The sequence below is a fragment of the Heterodontus francisci genome, chromosome 3, assembly GCF_036365525.1.
Source record: "Heterodontus francisci isolate sHetFra1 chromosome 3, sHetFra1.hap1, whole genome shotgun sequence".
Classification (NCBI taxonomy): domain Eukaryota; kingdom Metazoa; phylum Chordata; class Chondrichthyes; order Heterodontiformes; family Heterodontidae; genus Heterodontus; species Heterodontus francisci.
Genome location: NC_090373.1, coordinates 180159582 through 180179074, shown reverse-complemented (window position 1 = coordinate 180179074; position 19493 = coordinate 180159582). Strand labels below are relative to the sequence as shown.

At 48.6% G+C, this 19493-nt stretch overlaps 1 protein-coding gene across 6 annotated transcripts in view; it reads right to left on the bottom strand.

The window, feature by feature from the left end:
• The window catches only part of kif6 (kinesin family member 6), a 775022-nt gene that overhangs the window by 264637 nt on the left and 490892 nt on the right, over positions 1-19493 (bottom strand). For all 6 annotated transcript variants that reach the window (XR_010973257.1, XM_068027794.1, XM_068027795.1 and 3 more), the window contains exon 15: positions 7568-7623. Coding sequence is in view for 5 of the 6 variants with exons in the window: in XM_068027794.1 (XP_067883895.1) it covers positions 7568-7623 (56 nt within the window). In the remaining variant the exon portion in view is untranslated. The remainder of the gene's footprint in view (positions 1-7567; positions 7624-19493) is intronic.

The window sequence follows — 19493 nt, the reverse complement described above, 5'->3', positions numbered from 1 at the left end:
GAGAGACAATATAAAGTATTATATAAAGTTGATATACAAATTTATGAGGGGCATTGATAGGTTAGATAGGAAGAGGCTTTTTCCCTTAGCGGAGGTTTCAATAAGCAGGGGGCATAGATTTAAGGTAAGGGGAAGGAGGCTTCTAGGGGATTTGAGGAAAAAAAATTTCACTCAGAGGGTCGTTGGAATCTGAAACGCACTGCCTGAAGGGGTGGTAGAGGCAGGAACCCTCACAACATTTAAGAAGTATTTAGATGAGCACTTGAAATGTCATAGCATACAAGGCTACGGGCCAAGTGCTGCAAAATGCGATTAGAATAGTTAGGTGCTTGATGGCCGGCACAGACACGATGGGCCGAAGGGCCTGTTTCTGTGCTGTATAACTCTATGACTCTAAAGGATACAATTCTAAAGGGAGTGCATGAGCAGAGAAACCTGGGTATATATGTGCATAAGTCATTGAAGGTGGCAGGACAGGTTGAGAGCACGATTAATAAAGCATACAGTATCCTGGGCTTTATTAATTGGCACACAGTACAAGAGCAAGGAATTTATGTTGAACTTGTATAAGTTCGGCCTCAGCTGGAGTATTGCGTCCAGTTCTGGGTGCCGCACTTGAGGAAAGACGTGAGGGCATTGGAGAGAGTGAAAAAAAGATTCACAAAAATGGTTCCAGGGATGAGGAATTTCAGTTATGAAGATAGATTGGAGAAGTTAGGACTGTTTTCCTTGGAGGAGGGAAGGCTGAGAGGTGATTTGATAGAGGTATTCAAAATCATGAGGGGTCTGGACAGAGTAGATAGAGAGAAACTGTTCCCACTCGTGAAAGGATCGAGAATGAGAGGGCACAGATTTAAAGTATTTGGTAAGAGAAGCAAAAGTGCTATGAGGAAAAACTTTTTCACGCAGAGAGTGGTTAAGGTCTGGAATGCACTGCCTGAGAGTGTGGTGGAGGCAGGTTCAACTGAAGTATTCAAAAGGGAATTAGACTGTTATATGAAAAGGAAGAATGTGCACGGCTACGGGGAGAAGCCAGGGGAATGGAACTGAGAGAATTGCTCTTTCGGAGAGCTGCTGCGAACACAATGGGCCGAAAGGCCTCCTTCTGCACTGTAACAGTTCTGTGATTCTGTGATATGTACATCTGTATTTATTAATAAGGTTGTAGTCTCCCTTTTCATGACAGGATGTGGACAGTAAGTTGACAGGAAGGTGCAACCCCATTCTATTTCAACTGGTTCAAAATAAAATATGTTGCAAAGGAAATATATTTGTGCAAATCCAATCTGTGGAAGTCACCAATTTGCATGAAACCAAGCCATAAAAGAAGAACGCACTTAGTTCTTTCTATGGGAGATGCTGAGGCTGGCGGCATTTTTAAAGTTCCAGATTACTAACTGAGCACATACAATGACACCCTGGTATCCTTGTGAAGCCTTTACCTTCCATCCCCTTCTCTGTCTCCTTCATCCCAAGGTTGTGATGCTAACCTATTCTGAGCTTCTATCCTCCTTTTGTGCAGCTTCATCACAGCAATGGGCATTATAGAGCACAACATCAGCTTCCTCAGGCAATGCGCTGCTGCCTGGACCGCTCTGGGGAAGTCCTGCAGTACTCAGCTGAGTCGGTATCAGATTTGTGGTAAAACACTGCATGCTGCCCAACCTCGCCACTGTGAGGGAACAGCACTTGCCAGCACCTATCAGACGAGAAGCTGAGGAGCAGGAACATGAAAAAGAGAAGGTGGAGGAGATGGAAGAAGTAACAGGAAGTGGGGGAACATGAAGAGGAACAGAAGATACAACATTGACAGTCCCTTTCTGCCCCGGGCTCTAATTGGGCAAATAATCCATGAGTGATACCAGTAACCTCAACGACACATCCCCTTTTACCAGCTCTGTGCAACCTCAGCAACTCTGATAGAAACTTTTTGTGCTGCAACGTAAGCTGTGACATCAGCCATCATTTATTGCATCATGGTGGGTTCCATTGGTGTGCTGTTGGAGATGACCACCCGTTCCATATTAGAAAGAATGAGCTCCAAGTTCTGCGCAAAGCCCTGTGGCAAGTTGGTGTCAGACTCCTCCATGCCCTTGACATTGAGGGCAGGCTTTCTGGCAGGCTTTCCAGTGCATCACGCATTTGGTTATGTGCACCTATCAGCTTTCTTCTGCAGCCTGCCCTATCAAAGTTTTCATCTGACTCCTCTACAGCACAACTAGTCCGCAACCTCCTTCTCTGGGGAGCTGGCACCTGAGCAATCCTTTCCCCTGCACCTAAGCTTCTGCGCACTTGTGCCCAGTGTCTCATTATGTGCAGGCCCCTCCTTTATCTTGGCCTGTCTGAACTGGTGACTGTGGATATAGGACATGTCCCCTCCTTTCCATCTCTTAAACTAAGGCCTCCATTGCAGCGTTTGCAAACCTTGATGCTCACCCTCATGCATTTTCAGTCATTGCTCAAAGTATCGGAGCACATCCAGTTCCCAAATGACTCCCAAATGACTTCTTGCAGTCACGATGCACCTCCACTTTAATAGGTTCAAGCTGCTTTTAAGTAGCGCTAACAATTCATGATATCGGTCCCTCTGCTGATACAGGCAGTCAATGAACAGCCTGGGAGAGCTAGCTGCATGTAGCAATAATTTAAAAGAGCAGGCAAACAAAGAACAAAGAAAATTACAGCACAAGAACAGGCCCTTAGGCCCTCCAAGCCTACGCCGATCCACATCCTCTATCTAAACCTGTCGCCTATTTTCTAAGGGTCTGTATCTTTACTTCCTGCCCATTCATGTATCTGTCTAGATACATCTTAAAAGACGCTATCGTGCCTGCGTCTACCACCTCCGCTGGCAATGCGTTCCTTGCACCCACCACCCTCTGCGTAAAGAACTTTCCACGCATATCCCCCCTAAACTTTTCCCCTTTCACTTTGAACTCGTGTCCCCTTGTAATTGAATCCCCCATTCTGGGAAAAAGCTTCTTGCTATCCACCCTGTCTATACCTCTCATGATTTTGTACACCTCAATCAGGTCCCCCCTCAACCTCCGTCTTTCTAATGAAAATAATCCTAATCTACTCAACCTCTCTTCATAGCTAGCGCCCTACATACCAGGCAACATCCTGGTGAAACTCCTCTGCACCCTCTCCAAAGCATCCACATCCTTTTGGTAATGTGGCGACCAGAACTGCACGCAGTATTCCAAATGTGGCGGAACCAAAGTCCTATACAACTGTAACATGACCTGCCAACTCTTGTACTCAATACCCCGTCCGATGAAGGAAAGCATGCCGTATGCCTTCTTGACCACTCTATTGACCTGCGTTGCCACCTTCAGGGAACAATGGACCTGAACACCCAAATCTCTCTGTACATCAATTTTCCCCAGGACTTTTCCATTTACTGTATAGTTCACTCTTGAATTGGATCTTCCAAAATGCATCACCTCGCATTTGCACTGATTGAACTCCATCTGCCATTTCTCTGCCCAACTCTCCAGTCTATCTATATTCTGCTGTATTCTCTGACAGTCCCCTTCACTATCTGCTACTCCACCAATCTTAGTGTCGTCTGCAAACTTGCTAATCAGACCACCTATACTTTCCTCCAAATCATTTATGTATATCACAAACAACAGTGGTCCCAGCACGGATCCCTGTGGAACACCACTGGTCACACGTCTCCATTTTGAGAAACTCCCTTCCACTGCTACTCTCTGTCTCCTGTTGCCCAGCCAGTTCTTTAACCATCTAGCTAGTACACCCTGGACCCCATGTGCCTTCACTTTCTCCATCAGCCGACCATGGGGAACCTTATCAAACACCTTACTGAAGTCCATGTATATGACATCTACAGCCCTTCCCTCATCAATCAACTATGTCACTTCCTCAAAGAATTCTATTAAGTTGGTAAGACATGACCTTCCCTGCACAAAACCATGTTGCCTATCACTGATAAGCCCATTTTCTTCCAAATGGGAATAGATCCTATCCCTCAGTATCTTCTCCAGCAGCTTCCCTACCACTGACGTCAGGCTCACCGGTCTATAATTACCTGGATTATCCCTGCTACCCTTCTTAAACAAGGGGACAACATTAGCAATTCTCCAGTCCTCCGGGACCTCACCCGTGTTTAAGGATGTTGCAAAGATATCTGTTAAGGCCCCAACTATTTCCTCTCTCGCTTCCCACAGTAACCTGGATAGATCCCATCCGGACCTGGGGCCTTGTCCACCTTAATGCCTCAGAATACCCAACACTTCCTCCCTCCTTATGCGGACTTGACCTGGAGTAATCAAACATCTGTCCCTAACCTCAACATCCGTCATGCAAAGTACTCGTTTAGAATTTCACCCATTTTCTCTGACTCCACGCATATCTTTCCTCCTTTGTCCTTGAGTGGGCCAATCCTTTCTCTAGTTACCCTCTTGCTCCTTATATATGAATAAAAGGCTTTGGGATTTTCCTTAACCCTGTTTGCTAAAGATATTTCATGACCCCTTTTAGCCCTCTTAATTCCTCGTTTCAGATTGCGCCTACAATCACGATATTCTTTCAAAGCTTCGTCTTTCTTCAGCCACCTAGACCTTATGTATGCTTCCTTTTTCCTCTTAGCTAGTCTCACAATTTCACCTGTCATCCATGGTTCCCTAATCTTGCCATTTCTACCCCTCATTTTCACAGGAACATGTCTCTCCTGCACGCTAATCAACCTCTCTTTAAAAGCCTCCCACATATCAAATGTGGATTTACCTTCAAACAGCTGCTCCCAATCTACATTCCCCAGCTCCTTCCGAATTTTGGTATAGTTGGCCTTCCCCCAATTTAGCACTCTTCCTTTGGGACCACTCTCGTCTTTGTCCATGAGTATTCCAAAAGTAGTCCCCTACTGAAACTTAAACCACCTGGCCGGGCTCATTCCCCAACACCAGGTCCAGTATGGCCCCTTCCCGAGTTGGACTATTTACATACTGCTCTAGAAAACCCTCCTGGATGCTCCTTACAAATTCTGCTCCATCTAGACCTCTAACACAAAGTGAATCCCAGTCAATGTTGGGAAAATTAAAATCTCCTATCACCACCACCCTGTTGCTCCTCCATCTTTCCATAATCTGTTTACATATTTGTACCTCTATCTCACGCTCGCTGTTGGGAGGCCTGTAGTACAGCCCCAATATTGTTACCGCACCCTTCCTATTTCTGAGTTCTGCCCATATTGCCTCACAGCTCGAGTCCTCCATAGTGCCTTCCTTCAGCACAGCTGTGATATCCTCTTTGACCAGTAATGCAACTCCTCCACCCCTTTTACCTCCCTCTCTATCCCGCCTGAAGCATTGGTATCCTGGGATATTTAGTTGCCAATCATGCCCTTCCCTTAACCAAGTCTCAGTAATAGCAATAACATCATACTCCCAGGTACTAATCCAAGCCCTAAGTTCATCTGCCTTACCTACTACACTTCTTGCATTAAAACAAATACACCTCAGACCACCAGTCCCTTTGCTTTCATCATCTGCTCCCTGCCTACTCTTTCCCTTAGTCACGCTGACTTCATTATCTAGTTCCTTACAGGCTTTAGTTACTACCTCCTTACTCTCCACTAACCTCATTTGGTTCCCATCCCCCTGCCACATTAGTTTAAACCCTCCCCAACAGCGTTAGCAAAAGCACCCCCAAGGACATTGGTTCCAGTCCGGCCCAGGTGTAGACCGTCCAATTTGTAATAGTCTCACCTCCCCCAGAACCGGTCCCAATGTCCCAAAAATCTGAACTCCTCCCTCCTGCACCATCTCTCAAGCCACGCATTCATCCTGACTATTCTTTCATTTCTACTCTGACTATCACGTGGCACTGGTAGCAATCCTGAGATTACTACCTCTGAGGTCCTACTTTTTAGCTTGGCTCCTAACTCCCTAAATTCTGCTTGTAGGACCTCATCCCGTTTTTTACCTATATCATTGGTGCCTATGTGCACAACGACAACTGGCTGTTCACCTTCCCCCTTCAGAATGTTCTGCAGCCGATCAGAGACATCCCTGACCCATGCACCTGGGAGGCAACATACCATTCGGGAGTCTCGTTTTCGACCACAGAACCGCCTATCTACTCCCCTTACAATCGAATCCCCTATGACTATCGCCCTTCCACTCTTTTTCCCGCCCTTCTGAACAGCAGAGCCAGCCACGGTGTCATGAACCTGGCTACTGCTGCCTTCCCCTGGTGAGCCATCTCCCCCAACAGTATCCAAAACGGTTGTGGAGGGAGATGACCGCAGGGGACACCTGCGCTGCCTTCCTGCTCTTTCTCTGCCTTTTGGTCACCCATTCCCTTTCTCCCTCAGCAATCCTAATCTGCGGTGTGACCAATTCGCTAAACGTGCTATCCACGACCTCCTCAGCATCGCGGATGCTCCAAAGTGAGTCCATCCGCAGCTCCAGAGCCGTCATGCGGTCTAACAAGAGCTGCAGCTGGACACACTTCCTGCACGTGAAGGAGTCAGGGACATCAGCCATGTCCCTGAGCTCCCACATTGAGCAAGAGGAGCATATCACGGGTCTGAGATCTCCTGCCATTTTTAATCTTAAGCTTAAACTTAGTTAAATGAAAAAGGAACAAAAAGTTTTTAACCAATTACACGATAATAAAAAAAAAAGAGAAATAGAAAAAGCCTTACTTTATCTACACACCACCGAGTCCTTTTTTTTTTGATTAGAGGAGGAGGGCGGGTGGGAGACACGACAGGTGGTGTCTCGGGTTCAGAAACGGCCCAAATATATAGGGTTTTACTTACCCAGCAGCCCCCTGGTCTCCGCCAAAAACAAAAGGAAATTAAGTTTACTTTAAACTGACCTACCCAGCTGCTCACTCGCTCGCACTCTCTGCTCCCGAAAAAGCTGCTGCAGTGAAAGGCAAGTTATTTTAAACGGCCCAAATATATAGGGTTTTACTTACCCAGCAGCCCCCTGGTCTCCGCCGAAAACAAAAGGAAATTAAGTTTACTTTAAACTGACCTACCCAGCTGCTCACTCGCTCGCACTCTCTGCTCCCGAAAAAGCTGCTGCAGTGAAAGGCAAGTTATTTTAAACGGCCCAAATATATAGGGTTTTACTTACCCAGCAGTCCCCTGGTCTCCGCCGAAAACAAAAGGAAATTAAGTTTACTTTAAACTGACCTTCCCAGCTGCTCACTCGCTTGCACTCTCTGCTCCCGAAAAAGCTGCTGCAGTGAAAGGCAAGTTATTTTAAACGGCCCAAATATATAGGGTTTTACTTACCCAGCAGCCCCCTGGTCTCCGCGAAAACAAAAGGAAATTAAGTTTACTTTAAACTGACCTTTCCAGCTGCTCACTCGCTCGCACTCTCTGCTCCCGAAAAAGCTGCTGCAGTGAAAGCACCAATTTAACATGGTGCCTACAACGCAATGAATGGGAATGGTTTAGACGCATACCGCAACCCCCACGCCCATTTTTGGAGGTTATACAATTATTCCTCCTTCATGTTCAAGGTTCCAAGTACATCAGTGAGGTATTTTTCGTAATATGCGATTTGAACATAATATGTCTACTCACTAATCTTATTCCTGGACTGATTCACTTTTTCTCCAAGCGATTTTGCTTCAGTGAACCTGGTGAAAACAAAATAAATGGGACAAGATAAAAATAGGAAAGGAACAAAGGTCCCTCTAAGGGTAATGTTTATGATTAGTAAATCCTCACTGTTAGATGTAGACCATGTAAATTTTGATTATTTTATCATCTCAGTGCTTTTCACTAGAATTCTCATTTATATTTTTGTTTTCCCTAGTCAAAAGGTAGGGAGCACTGACTCCCCTTTGACTACATTCATTCTAATTTTAATAAAGGGGAAAATTTTCCTGCCAACAGCAGCAAGAAGATACTTAATCTCTGAGTATGAATGGCAGAAAACTGGGGTAGACACCAGTGACACTGAGTCTTCACGCTGTTGGCATTAACTTGATATTTCCCAAAGTCAAAAGATTGAGCCTTCCAGATCTTCCCTAAAGTAATAACCCCAGGTTTTCCCAGCGGTTGTACCTGGTACAATCAATATTGAAGCAGGAGAGGGTGTTCCTGCTTCACTGTCTTGTCATTACCCTGGAAGGGCTCCCAGATACAGCAATGTACTAAGAAGCTGTTGTTAGGCCTTGCACCTAATGTCCCCTCAGACTAGGCCTGCGGCTTAATTTCTGTTTCTGACTTATTTTCCACCACAAATTCCTGTCAGAGTGCCTTCACCAGGGCTATAGCTAGGCACACATATGGGCCACTGTATACCACTGAGGTACAGTACTGGTTGGTATAGGTTTGCCACTGTATAAAACTGGGGTACAGGTTTATCACTGTATAGCACTAAGGTGGACGGGGGGGCCGCCTGGCTGTGTTCGGGGGGCCCGTACGCGGCGGCGATCGTGGGGGGAGGAGCGGCCGCGTGGTCCCGGCGGCGGCTTCCGCTCACTCGGCGGCTCCGCGCGGGCCTTCCCTGCGGTTCCGGCTCGGCTCCCAGGTCCCGATCCCAGTGGCGGTGCATCATTGTGGGGGGGACGATGGTCGGAGCTGGTGAGGTGTTTTATTTCCTGCAGCCCCTCCCCCCACCCCCCTCGCACCATCTTCCACTCGCACCCCTTTCCCCTGCACCCCTCTCCCCGACCTGCTGCAGTCCCCCTCCCAGCTCCCCCTTGCACCATCTTCCCCTCACGCCCCCTTCCCAGCTCCCCCCTCGTACCATCTTCCCCTCGCACCATCTTCCCCTCGTGCCCCCTTCCTCTGCAGCCCTCTTCCCAGCTCCCCGCTCGCACCATCTTCCCCTCACACCATCTTCCCCTGCACCCCTCTCCCCTACAGCCCCCTTCCCAGCTCCCCCTCGCACCATCTTCCCTCCACCCCTTCCACCGCACCCCTCCCCCTCGCACCCCCTCCCCCCCGCACCCCCTCCCCCCCCACCTCCTCCCACCGGCATCCACCTACCCCTGTGTAGGGGCCCAGCAACCCGACTGCCTTGTGGGCGTCTCGGGAGAGATCAAGGCTAAGAGAGTAAACACTAACAGAAAATCTGGAGCGGAACCCCGCAAGCGATCATGTGTCACCTTTGGCATGTTTCCGACAGTTCCTGCAGCCATACCGGTGCCAAACGTTGTGCTCTGCACTCCTTTGGACCCCACCAGGAAGGCCGAGAGGGGGGTTTTGATGCTTGGGCAACTCACAACCTCCATACATCCGCCCAGGCATGCGCCATGGAGAGGTCACTCCATAGTCGCCTCACAGCGACCAAATCAACACGGAAGGCAGCAGTTACGGGTTACAAGTCCAGCTCAACTGGCGTAGAGATTGGGCGCCACAAATTGCCTTTGTCGGTGGGAGAGGTCATCGCATCTCACTGGACAGCTACCGCCCGCCTCAAACCGGGCAGCCCCCGGTCAGTAAGGTTCTGTCCCGCCACAGTCCACCTGCTTCAATGGGTGCTTGGAGCTCAGGGTCATTGCCCAACAAGTGGACTGCAACACCGAACCAAACAGCACGACCAAAAAAGGAAAGAAGGTACCAGCCCTTCGTTTTGCAAGCTGGAACGTCAGAACTATGTGTCCTGGCCTGTCGGAAGACCTTACACAAATCAACGATTCTCGAAAGACCGCTATCATGAACAACGAGCTCAGTAGACTCAATGTAGACATTGCAGCACTTCAGGATACACACCTTCCTGCGAGTGGATCTCTAAGAGAGCAAGACTACACCTTCTTCTGGCAGGGTATGGATCCTGAAGAACCAAGACAGCATGGAGTGGGCTTCGCCATCAGAAGCTCTTTGCGAAGCATGATAGAGCCAACCTCAAATGGCACGGAACGCATACTGTCCATCCGTCTGTTCACCGCCTCTGGTCCAGTACACCTACTCAGCATCTATGCTCCAACACTCTGCTCCCCACCTGAAGCTAAAGACCAGTTCTATGAGGAACTCCATAATATCATAGTAGCATCCCCAACATCGAACACCTGTTCCTGCTGGGGGACTTTAAAGCCAGGGTTGGGGCCGACCATGACTCATGGCCCTCCTGCCTTGGGCGCCATGGCACTGGTAGGATGAATGAGATTGGTCAGAGACTGCTTGAGTTATGTACCTATCATAACCTCTGCATCACCAACTCATTCTTTCACACTAAACCCTGTCACCAGGTTTCTTGGAGGCACCCAAGATCATGCCGTTGGCACCAGCTGGACCTCATCGTCACAAGGCGAGCCTCTCTAAACCGCGTTCAAATCACACGCAGCTTCCACAGTGCGGAGCGCGACACCGACGACTCCCTGGTGTGCAGCAAAGTTAGCCTCAAACCAAAGAAGCTGCATCACTCCAAGCAGAAGGGTCGCCCGCGCATCAACACGAGCAGAATTTCTCATCCACAGCTGTTACATAAGTTTTTCTAAATTCCCTCGCAAAAGCCCTTCAAAACACTCCCACAGGGGATGCTGAGACCAAGTGGGCCCACATCAGAGGTGCCATCTATGACTCAGCAATGACCACCTATGGCAATTGTGTGAAGCGGAATGCAGACTGGTTTCAATCTCACATTGAAGAGCTGGAACCTGTCATAGCCGCTAAGCGCATTGCACTGCTGAACTACATGAAAGCCCCCAACGAGTTAACATCCATAGCACTTAAAGCAGCCAGAAGCACTGCACAAAGAACAGCCAGGCGCTGCGCAAATGACGATTGGTAACACATATGCAGTCATATTCAGCTGGCCTCTGACACCGGAAATATCAGAGGAATGTATGATGGCATTAAGAGGGCTTTTGGGCCAACCATCATGAAGATTGCCCCCCTCAAATCTAAATCAGGGGACACAATCACTGACCAACACAAGCAAATGGACCGCTGGGTGGAACACTACCTGGAACTGTACTCCAGGGAAAATGTTGTCACTGAGACCGCCCTCAATGCAGCCCAGTCTCTGCCAGTCATGGATGAGCTGGACGTACAGCCAACAAAATTGGAACTCAGTGATGCCACTGATTCTCTAGCCAGCGGAAAAGCCCCTGGGAAGGACGGCATTACCCCTGAAATAATCAAGAGTGCCAAGCCTGCTATACTTTCCGCACTGTACGAACTGCTTTGTCTGTGCTAGGACAAGGGAGCAGTACCACAGGACATGTGCGATGCCAATATCATCACCCTCTATAAGAACAAGGGTGACCGCGGTGACTGCAACAACTACCGTGGAATCTCCCTGCTCAGCATAGTGGGGAAAGTCTTCGCTCGAGTCGCTTTAAACAGGCTCCAGAAGCTGGCTGTGCGTGTCTACCCTGAGGCACAGTGTGGCTTTCGAGCAGAAAGATCCACCATTGACATGCTGTTCTCCCTTCAACAGCTACAGGAGAAATGCCGTGAACAACAGATGCCCCTCTACGTTGCTTTCATTGATCTCACCAAAGCCTTTGACCTTGTCAGCAGACGTGGTCTCTTCAGACTACTAGAAAAGATTGGATGCCCACCAAAGCTACTAAGTATCATCACCTCATTCCATGACAATATGAAAGGCACAATTCAGCATAGCGGTGCCTCATCAGACCCCTTTCCTACCCTGAGTGGCGTGAAACAGGGCTGTGTTCTCGCACCTACACTGTTTGGGATCTTCTTCTCCCTGCTGCTCTCTCATGCGTTCAAGTCTTCAGAAGAAGGAATTTTCCTCCACACAAGATCAGGTGGCAAGTTGTTCAACCTTGCCCGTCTAAGAGCTAAGACCAAAGTACGGAAAGTCCTCATCAGGGAAGTCCTCTTTGCTGACGATGCTGCATTAACATCTCACACTGAAGAGTGTCTGCAGAGACTCATCGACAGGTTTGCGGCTGCCTGCACCGCATTTGGCCTCACCATCAGCCTCAAGAAAACGAACATCATGGGACAGGATGTCACAAATGCCCCATCCATAAATATCGGCGACCACACTCTGGAAGTGGTTCAAGAGTTCACCTACCTAGACTCAACTATCACCAGTAACTTGTCTCTCGATGCAGAAATCAACAAGCGCATGGGAAAGGCTTCCACTGCTATGTCCAGACTGGTCAAGAGAGTGTGGGAAAATGGCGCACTGACACAGAACACAAAAGTCGAAGTGTATCAAGCCTGTGTCCTCAGTACCTTGCTCTACGGCAGCGAGGCCTGGATAACGTATGTCAGCCAAGAGCGACGTCTCAATTCATTCCATCTTCGCTGCCTCCGGACAATCCTTGGCATCAGGTGGCAAGACCGTATTTCCAACACAGAAGTCCTCGAGGCTGCCAACATCCCCAGCATATACACCCTACTAAGCCAGCGGCGCCGGAGATGGCTTGGCCATGTGAGCCGCATGGAAGATGGCAGGATCCCCAAGGACACATTGTACAGCGAGCTCGTCACTGGTATCAGACCCACCGGCCGTCCTTGTCTCCACTTTAAAGACGTCTGCAAATGCGACATGAAGTCCTGTGACATTGATCACAAGTCGTGGGAATCAGTTGCCAGCGATTGCCAGAGCTGGCGGTAAGCCATAAAGGCGGGGCTAAAGAGTGGCGAGTGGAAGAGGGTATAATAGACAAGCGCAAGGAGAGCCAACTGTGTAATAGCCCTGTCAACCAATTTTATCTGCAGCACCTGTGGACGAGTCTGCCACTCTAGAAGTGGCCTTTATAGTCACTCCAGGCGCTGCTCCACACACCACTGACCACCTCCAGGCGCTTACCCATTGTCTCTCGAGACAAGGAGGCCAAAGAAGAAGAAGCACTAAGGTACAGTGCAGGTGGGTGCAGGTTTGCCACTGTATTAAGCACACTTTGTGTCCACCATGCCCATCTTTGTCCTAAGCAAAGACAACTAGGAAATTTGGCTCCATAAAGTTTTCCCTAAATTCTGTCCCTCCAACATCTTACTAAAATTGGCCATTTTTGGAGGCGAGAGGGGTCTCCGTTGCTGGCTGGAGAACTGGCGAGAGATCACGTTGCCTCCTTTGGGGAAGGCCCACCAAATGACGAGCCAATCAGGCCATTGAGAGGCCATCGGCAGCCCTTTCCCAGGATCAGGATTCTGCGAGTCGAGAGCTACCAACCAATCAGAGACCGGAAGATCATTTGCTTGGCAGCGCCACCAGGAGAGACAAGGCTGCTGCTGGAACGGCATCCACCGGAGGCCAAGGATCGCTGATTGACCCAGGCCAGAGGTACGTGATGGTGGGAGGGCTTTTGTGGGTTAGGGGTTATGGGGCAGGGGGTTGCAAGGGGATCGGCAGCATTGGCAGAGGGTTGACTCTCAGCGGCCCCCCAATTCTTGTTGCTGGATGCCTCGCTCAGGCACTTAGTGCCTTTGAACGAAGGACCCACCACCCCAAGAGACCTCATGCAACCAAGCTTGCATGTTGTGCTCCCTGCGTGGCGACAGGCCTGCCCGCCTCTGGGTTAATACCAGTGCCAGCAGGAAGAGGCCATTAATTGGGCATTAATTGCCCAATTAAGGGCCGCAATTGGTGGCAGGGCGGAAGGCCATCCATAGGGTCCCCACCCACCACCATCCCACCTGATCAAATGCCCTCCCCACCTCTAAACTCGCCACGGGGGAACGCTTAAAATACTGCCCGCTGAGTGCAGGTGAGGGTATAATAGACAAGCCCATTTCCACTCTCACGTAACACTGACCAACAAAGAGTCGCAAGATTTCAATCAGGAGTAGAACCGTTGGCAACAATTTTTCCCCTCCCTGGCTCAGAGATATTAAGTGCTTCAATTGCTGACCCAAGATCAAGTAATTTATCACAGACTCTTAGTCCTATTGTGTCTTTGCACACCCGGTCATGTAGAGGTGGCAATGATTGGAGGAGTACAGTAGTATCAGTTTTTAGCACTGCCATTACCATTACTCGTCCAGTATCCAGTACTGAATCAGCAGAAATATCCACCAATTAAATATCAGGATGACCAAAGCCATTGCGTTAGGTTCCCACCACAAACTCCATTTCCTAGCCCCCGACTCCATCGCTTGCCCTGGCTACTATCTGTCTGAATAAGACCATTGTCAGCATTAGTTTGCATGTGACACTGAGTTGAGCTTCTGACTTGATATCCTTTCCATCACTAAGACTGTGTCATGCCAACTTGATTTATTGAATGATAATTTTCATTAATCCACTGACTGGAGATCTGAATTTATATTTTTTGAAGAAATTTAAGAGAGAACAGATGAAGGATGACTTTGCTAGCAGCTTAAGATGGCCACCTAATTTGCAACACTGTATCCTACATTGCAAGGCCTGTGAGGAGGGAGACAAAATGTCTGCTCATTCCCTAGCAAGAAACAAGACCTAGGAAGTTTAAGGAAACCGTCTGTTCTTTTCCTTTCAGAAAGAATACTGCTAACTACGATGCTTGAATGATTGAATAACTGTCATGTGACAAGTCCCACCCCATCTGTGGTTTTAAGCTGTTGCTTCTCTGCAGCAGCAAGGAGAAGTTTCTGGACTCTGAAAAGTGCAGACCCAAGTGGGGCTCCCTCTCCCTCCATTTCAGCTTACAAGCTTCAAACTCTGCCTATTGACTGACCACCTTTTCATACTCCGGCTACAATCAGAAACTCCGTTGGAGGAAATCATCTGCATCACTGTCTCCGAGAGACAACCGAACCAGTCACCTACCTCTTCAAACTTAAAGCCTCAGGACTACCGAATTCAGCTAGACGCCAGCCGAATCACCAAACCCTTCAGACTGTATGCCCTTTTTTTCTATGGATTCTAAATCAACCAATCAACCTTTCCCCAATCTGTAACCTATTTGAGTGTGTGTAAACCTCCAGGGCTGAATTTTCCCAGCTCGCTGCCGATCCCGGCAGGCACACGCGCGAGATGTACTCCGCTGAGCCGCTGCAATATTTAGTGCGGTGGCTTATATGCATGGACGGGCTGGACCGACCCTCCACCCGCTCCATCCCCAGCAATGACTTCCAACGCCACTGCACAGGCGTCAGTGCCATTTTTAAAGGGCTTCAAGCCCTTACATTTAATTTACATTTTTAAGGGAACAGTCATTAAAAATAGGCTTGTATCCACTGGAATTTAGAAGAGTAAGAGGTGACTTGATTGAAACATATAAGATCCTGAGGGGTCTTAACAGGGTGGATGTGGGAGAATCCAGAACTAGGGGTCACTTTAAAAATAAGAGATGAGGAGAAATCTTTTCTCTCAGAGGGTCGTGAATCTTTGGAATTCTCTTCTTCAAAAGGCGGTGGAAGCAGAGTCTTTGGATATTTTTAGGGCAGAGGTAGATAGATTCTTGTTAAGCAAGGGGGGGTGGTGGTGGAAGGTTATCGGGGGTAGGTGGAAATATAGAGTAATCAGTTCAGCCATGAACTTATTGAATGGCGGAGCAGGCTCGAAGGGCCGAGTGGCCTATTCCTGCTCCTAATTCGTATTTTGTAAAATGTCCACATTCGAAGCCGGTATCTTCCTGGAACAGAGTGAAGTAACTTGCGCCAGGTAAAAAGCCCTACCTGTTGAAGAGTTGAGGAATATAGCTGGGCAGTTAGAGATTACTATCCGTCCAAAAGCTAGGACACCAGAAATCCTAAAATTTGTGGCCAACCATTTTTAAAAAAGAAGAACCAGAGACAGGCTAGAATCTGAAACAGACTAAGTAACATTAGCTAAGGTACAACTAGAACAGAGGAGACTAGAATTAGAATTACAGGAAAGAGAAAAAGAGAGAGTGTTCCAGAAGGGGAGAGAGGAGAGAGAGTATCAGGAAAGGGTAAAACAAAGAGCTTTCCAGAAGGAGGAGGAGGAAAGGGAGTTAAGGTGACTCGAACTAACTAGGGGAAGACCAAATACAACCAGTGAAGGCACTGCTAGTGAGGGAGTTACCCCTGGCTCAGGACCAGGTGCTGAGCTCTTAAAGTTCTCCCAGTTGAAACTAACGTTCAATGAAGGGGATGTGGAAGCATTTTTCATCTCTTCTGAAAAGTTTGCAGAACAGCTGAAGTGGCCAGCACAGAGCTGGATATTGTTATTGCAAAGCAAACTAACAGGAAAAGCCCATGAGGTTTATTCACTGTTGCCAGATGAGAGTTCATCAGACTATGAGATAACTAAAAATGCTATCCTGGGAGCATATGAGCTACTACTGGACGCATACTGCCAAAAATTCCAAACTCTCTGAAAGTAGCCGGAACAAACTTGGAAAGGGTTAAGCAACTCGCTTTCGACTGATGGATACAGGCACTTAAGTTATAGTCCACCTATGAAAACCTCAGAGAAATGATCCTCCTCAAGGACGGCACAGTGGCGCAGTGGTTAGCACCGCAGCCTCACAGCTCCAGGGACCTGGGTTCGATTCTGGGTACTGCCTGTGCGGAGTTTGCAAGTTCTCCCTGTGTCTGCGTGGGTTTCCTCCGGGTGCTCCGGTTTCCTCCCACATGCCAAAGACTTGCAGGTTGATAGGTTAATTGGCCATTATAAATTGCCCCTAGTATAGGTAGGTGGTAGGGAAATATAGGGACAGGTGGGGATGTGATAGGAATATGGGATTATTGTAGGATTAGTATAAATGGGTGGTTGATGGTCGGCACAGACCCGGTGGGCCGAAGGGCCTGTTTCAGTGCTGTATCTCTAAACTAAACTAAAAAACTAAACTAAACTAAGGAATTCAAAAACTTGCTTCCCCTTTTCATAAGAAACCATGTGCAGGAACAAAAGCTTGCAAGAGCCAGGCAGGCAGCGATCCTGGATAATGATTATATACTTTTTCACAAGCGCTTTCCGCAAGGGAATCCCTTCCCTAGTCACCTCCAAAAACCTGAAAAGGATAGAAGGTGGGAGGGTGATAGGAAGATGAACAGCCATTAGCGGGAAGGAAAAGCTGGAAACATACGGGGCCCTCCTCAGGCGAAAAAAGGAAGATGATGAGACAGGAGTGATACCCCAAAGCCTGTATGTTTCCATTGTAACAAGGCTTTCGAGCTAACTAATGGAAGTTATGAGGAAAACCCATAGCTTTGGTCAGGGTACATCAGACCAGCACAGGAAAAGGGGCCCTGATGAAAAGCACGGCAGATCAGGCTGTGGCTTTAACTGCAGCAGCAAAACCCGGTAAACCTACCGCTGAGAGTGTGGGAAAAAAAAACCCTGAGAGTTACCAGGATTTTGTGTTTGGATGAAAACTGATATCATACCCCTCGAGTGAGGTGAGTAAGCCCAGAATCATACTTAGAGCTACAGGGCCCACCCAATCCAAGGGGAGGCAGTGGCATAGTGGTAATGTCACTGGACTAGTAACCCAGAGCCCCAGGCTTATGCTCTGGGGACATAGGTTCAAATCCCACCATGGCAAATGGTGGAATTTGAATTCAGTTAATTAAAAGTTGGAATTAAAAAGCTAGTCTAGTGGTGACCATGAAACCGTTGTCGATTGTTGTAAAAACCCATCTGGTTACTAATGTCCTTACCTGGTCTGGCCTACATGTGACTCCAGACACACAGCAACGTGGATAACTCTTAAGTGCCCTCTGAAATGGCCAAGCAAGCCACTCAGTTGTATCAAACCACTACACAGCCTAAGAAAAGGACTGAAACCAGATGGACCACCCCGCGTCGACCTAGGCACCAGAAACGACCACGGCAAACCCAGCTGTGTCGACCTTGCAAAGTCCTCCTTACTAACATCTGGGGACTTGTGCCAAAATTTGGAGAGCTGTCCCACAGACTAGTCAAGCAATAGCCTGACATAGTCATACTCACGGAATCATACCTTGCAGCCAATGTCCCAAACACCACCATCACCATCCCTGGGTATGTCCTCTCCCACGGGCAGGACCGAGCCACAAGAGGTGGCAGCACAGTGGTATACAGTCAGGGGGAGGTTGCTCTGGGGGGTCCTCAACATAGATTTCGGACCGCATCAAGTCTCATGTCATCAGATCAAACATGGGCAAGGAAACCTCCTACTGATTACCACCTACTACCCCACCTCGATCGATGAACCACTGCTTCTCCATGTTGAACACCAATTGGAAGAAGCATTGAGGGGAGCAAGGGCACAAAATGTACTCTGGGTGGGGGACTTCAATGCCCATCACCAAGGGTGGCTCAGTAGCACCACTACTGGCCGAATCCTGAACAGCATAGCTGCTAGTCTAGGACTGCGGCAGGTGGTGAGGGAACCAATAAGACAGAAAACCCTACTTGACCTCTTCTTTATCAATCTACCTGTCGCAGATCCATCTGTCCATGCCAGTATTGGTAAGTGTGATCACCGCACAGTCCTTGTGAAACAAAGTCCCGCCTTCACATTGAGGATACCCTCCATCTTGTTGTATGGCACCACCACCGTGCTAAATGGGATAGATTTTGAACAGATCTAGCAATGCAAAACTGGGCATCCATGAGGCGCTGTGGGCCATCAGCAGCAGCAGAATTGTACTCAACCATAATCAGTAACCTCATGGCCTGGCATATCCCCCACTCTACTATTACCATCAAGCCAGGAGACCAACCCTTTCAATGGTTGAATGAAGAGTGCAGGAGGGCATGCCAGGAGCAGCACCAGGCATACCTCAAAATGAGGTGTCAACCTGGTGAAGCTACAACACAGGACTATCTGCACGCCAAACTGCATAAGCAGCATGCAATAGACAGAGCTAAGCGATCCCATAACCAACGGATCAGATCTAATCTTTGCAGTCCTGCCACATCCAGCCGTGAATGGTGGTAGGCAATTAAACAACTAACTGGAGGAGGTGGCTCCACAAATATCCCCATCCTCAATGATGGGGGAGCCCAGCACATCAGTGCGAAATATAAGGCTCAAGCATTTGCAACAATCTTCAGCCAGAAGTGCCGAGTTGATTATCTATCTCGGCCTCCTCCTGAAGTCCCCAGCATCCCAGATGCCAGACCTCAGCCAATTCGATTCACTCTGCGTGATATCAAAAAACGACTGAAGGCACTGGATACTGAAAAGGCTATGGGCCCTGACAATATTCCGGCAATAGTACTGAAGACCTGTGCTTCAGAACTTGCTGTGCCCCGAGGCAAGCTGTTCCAGTATAGCGACAACACTGGCATCTACCCTGCAATGTGGAAAATTGCCCAGGTATGTCCTGTACACAAAAGGCAGGACAAGTCCAACCCGGCCAATTACCGCACCATCAGCCTACTCTCAATCATCAGTAAAGTGATGGAAGGTGTCATCAATAGTGCCATCAAGCAGCACTTGCTTAGCTCTAACCTGCTCAGAGACGCTCAGTTTGGTTTCCGCCAGGGCCACTCAGCTCCTGACCTCATTACAGCCTTGGTTCAAACATGGACCTCTTACCTTCTGGGAGCGGAGCAGACCTGTGGGGAGAACGCCGGCAGCGGAGCCTATAAATCGACCCCGAGGATCGAGGCCCAGTCTCTTACCTTCCGGGAGTGGAGCGGACCAGAGCGGACCTGTGGGGAGAATGCCAAGTGCTGAGCTTATAAATTGACCCC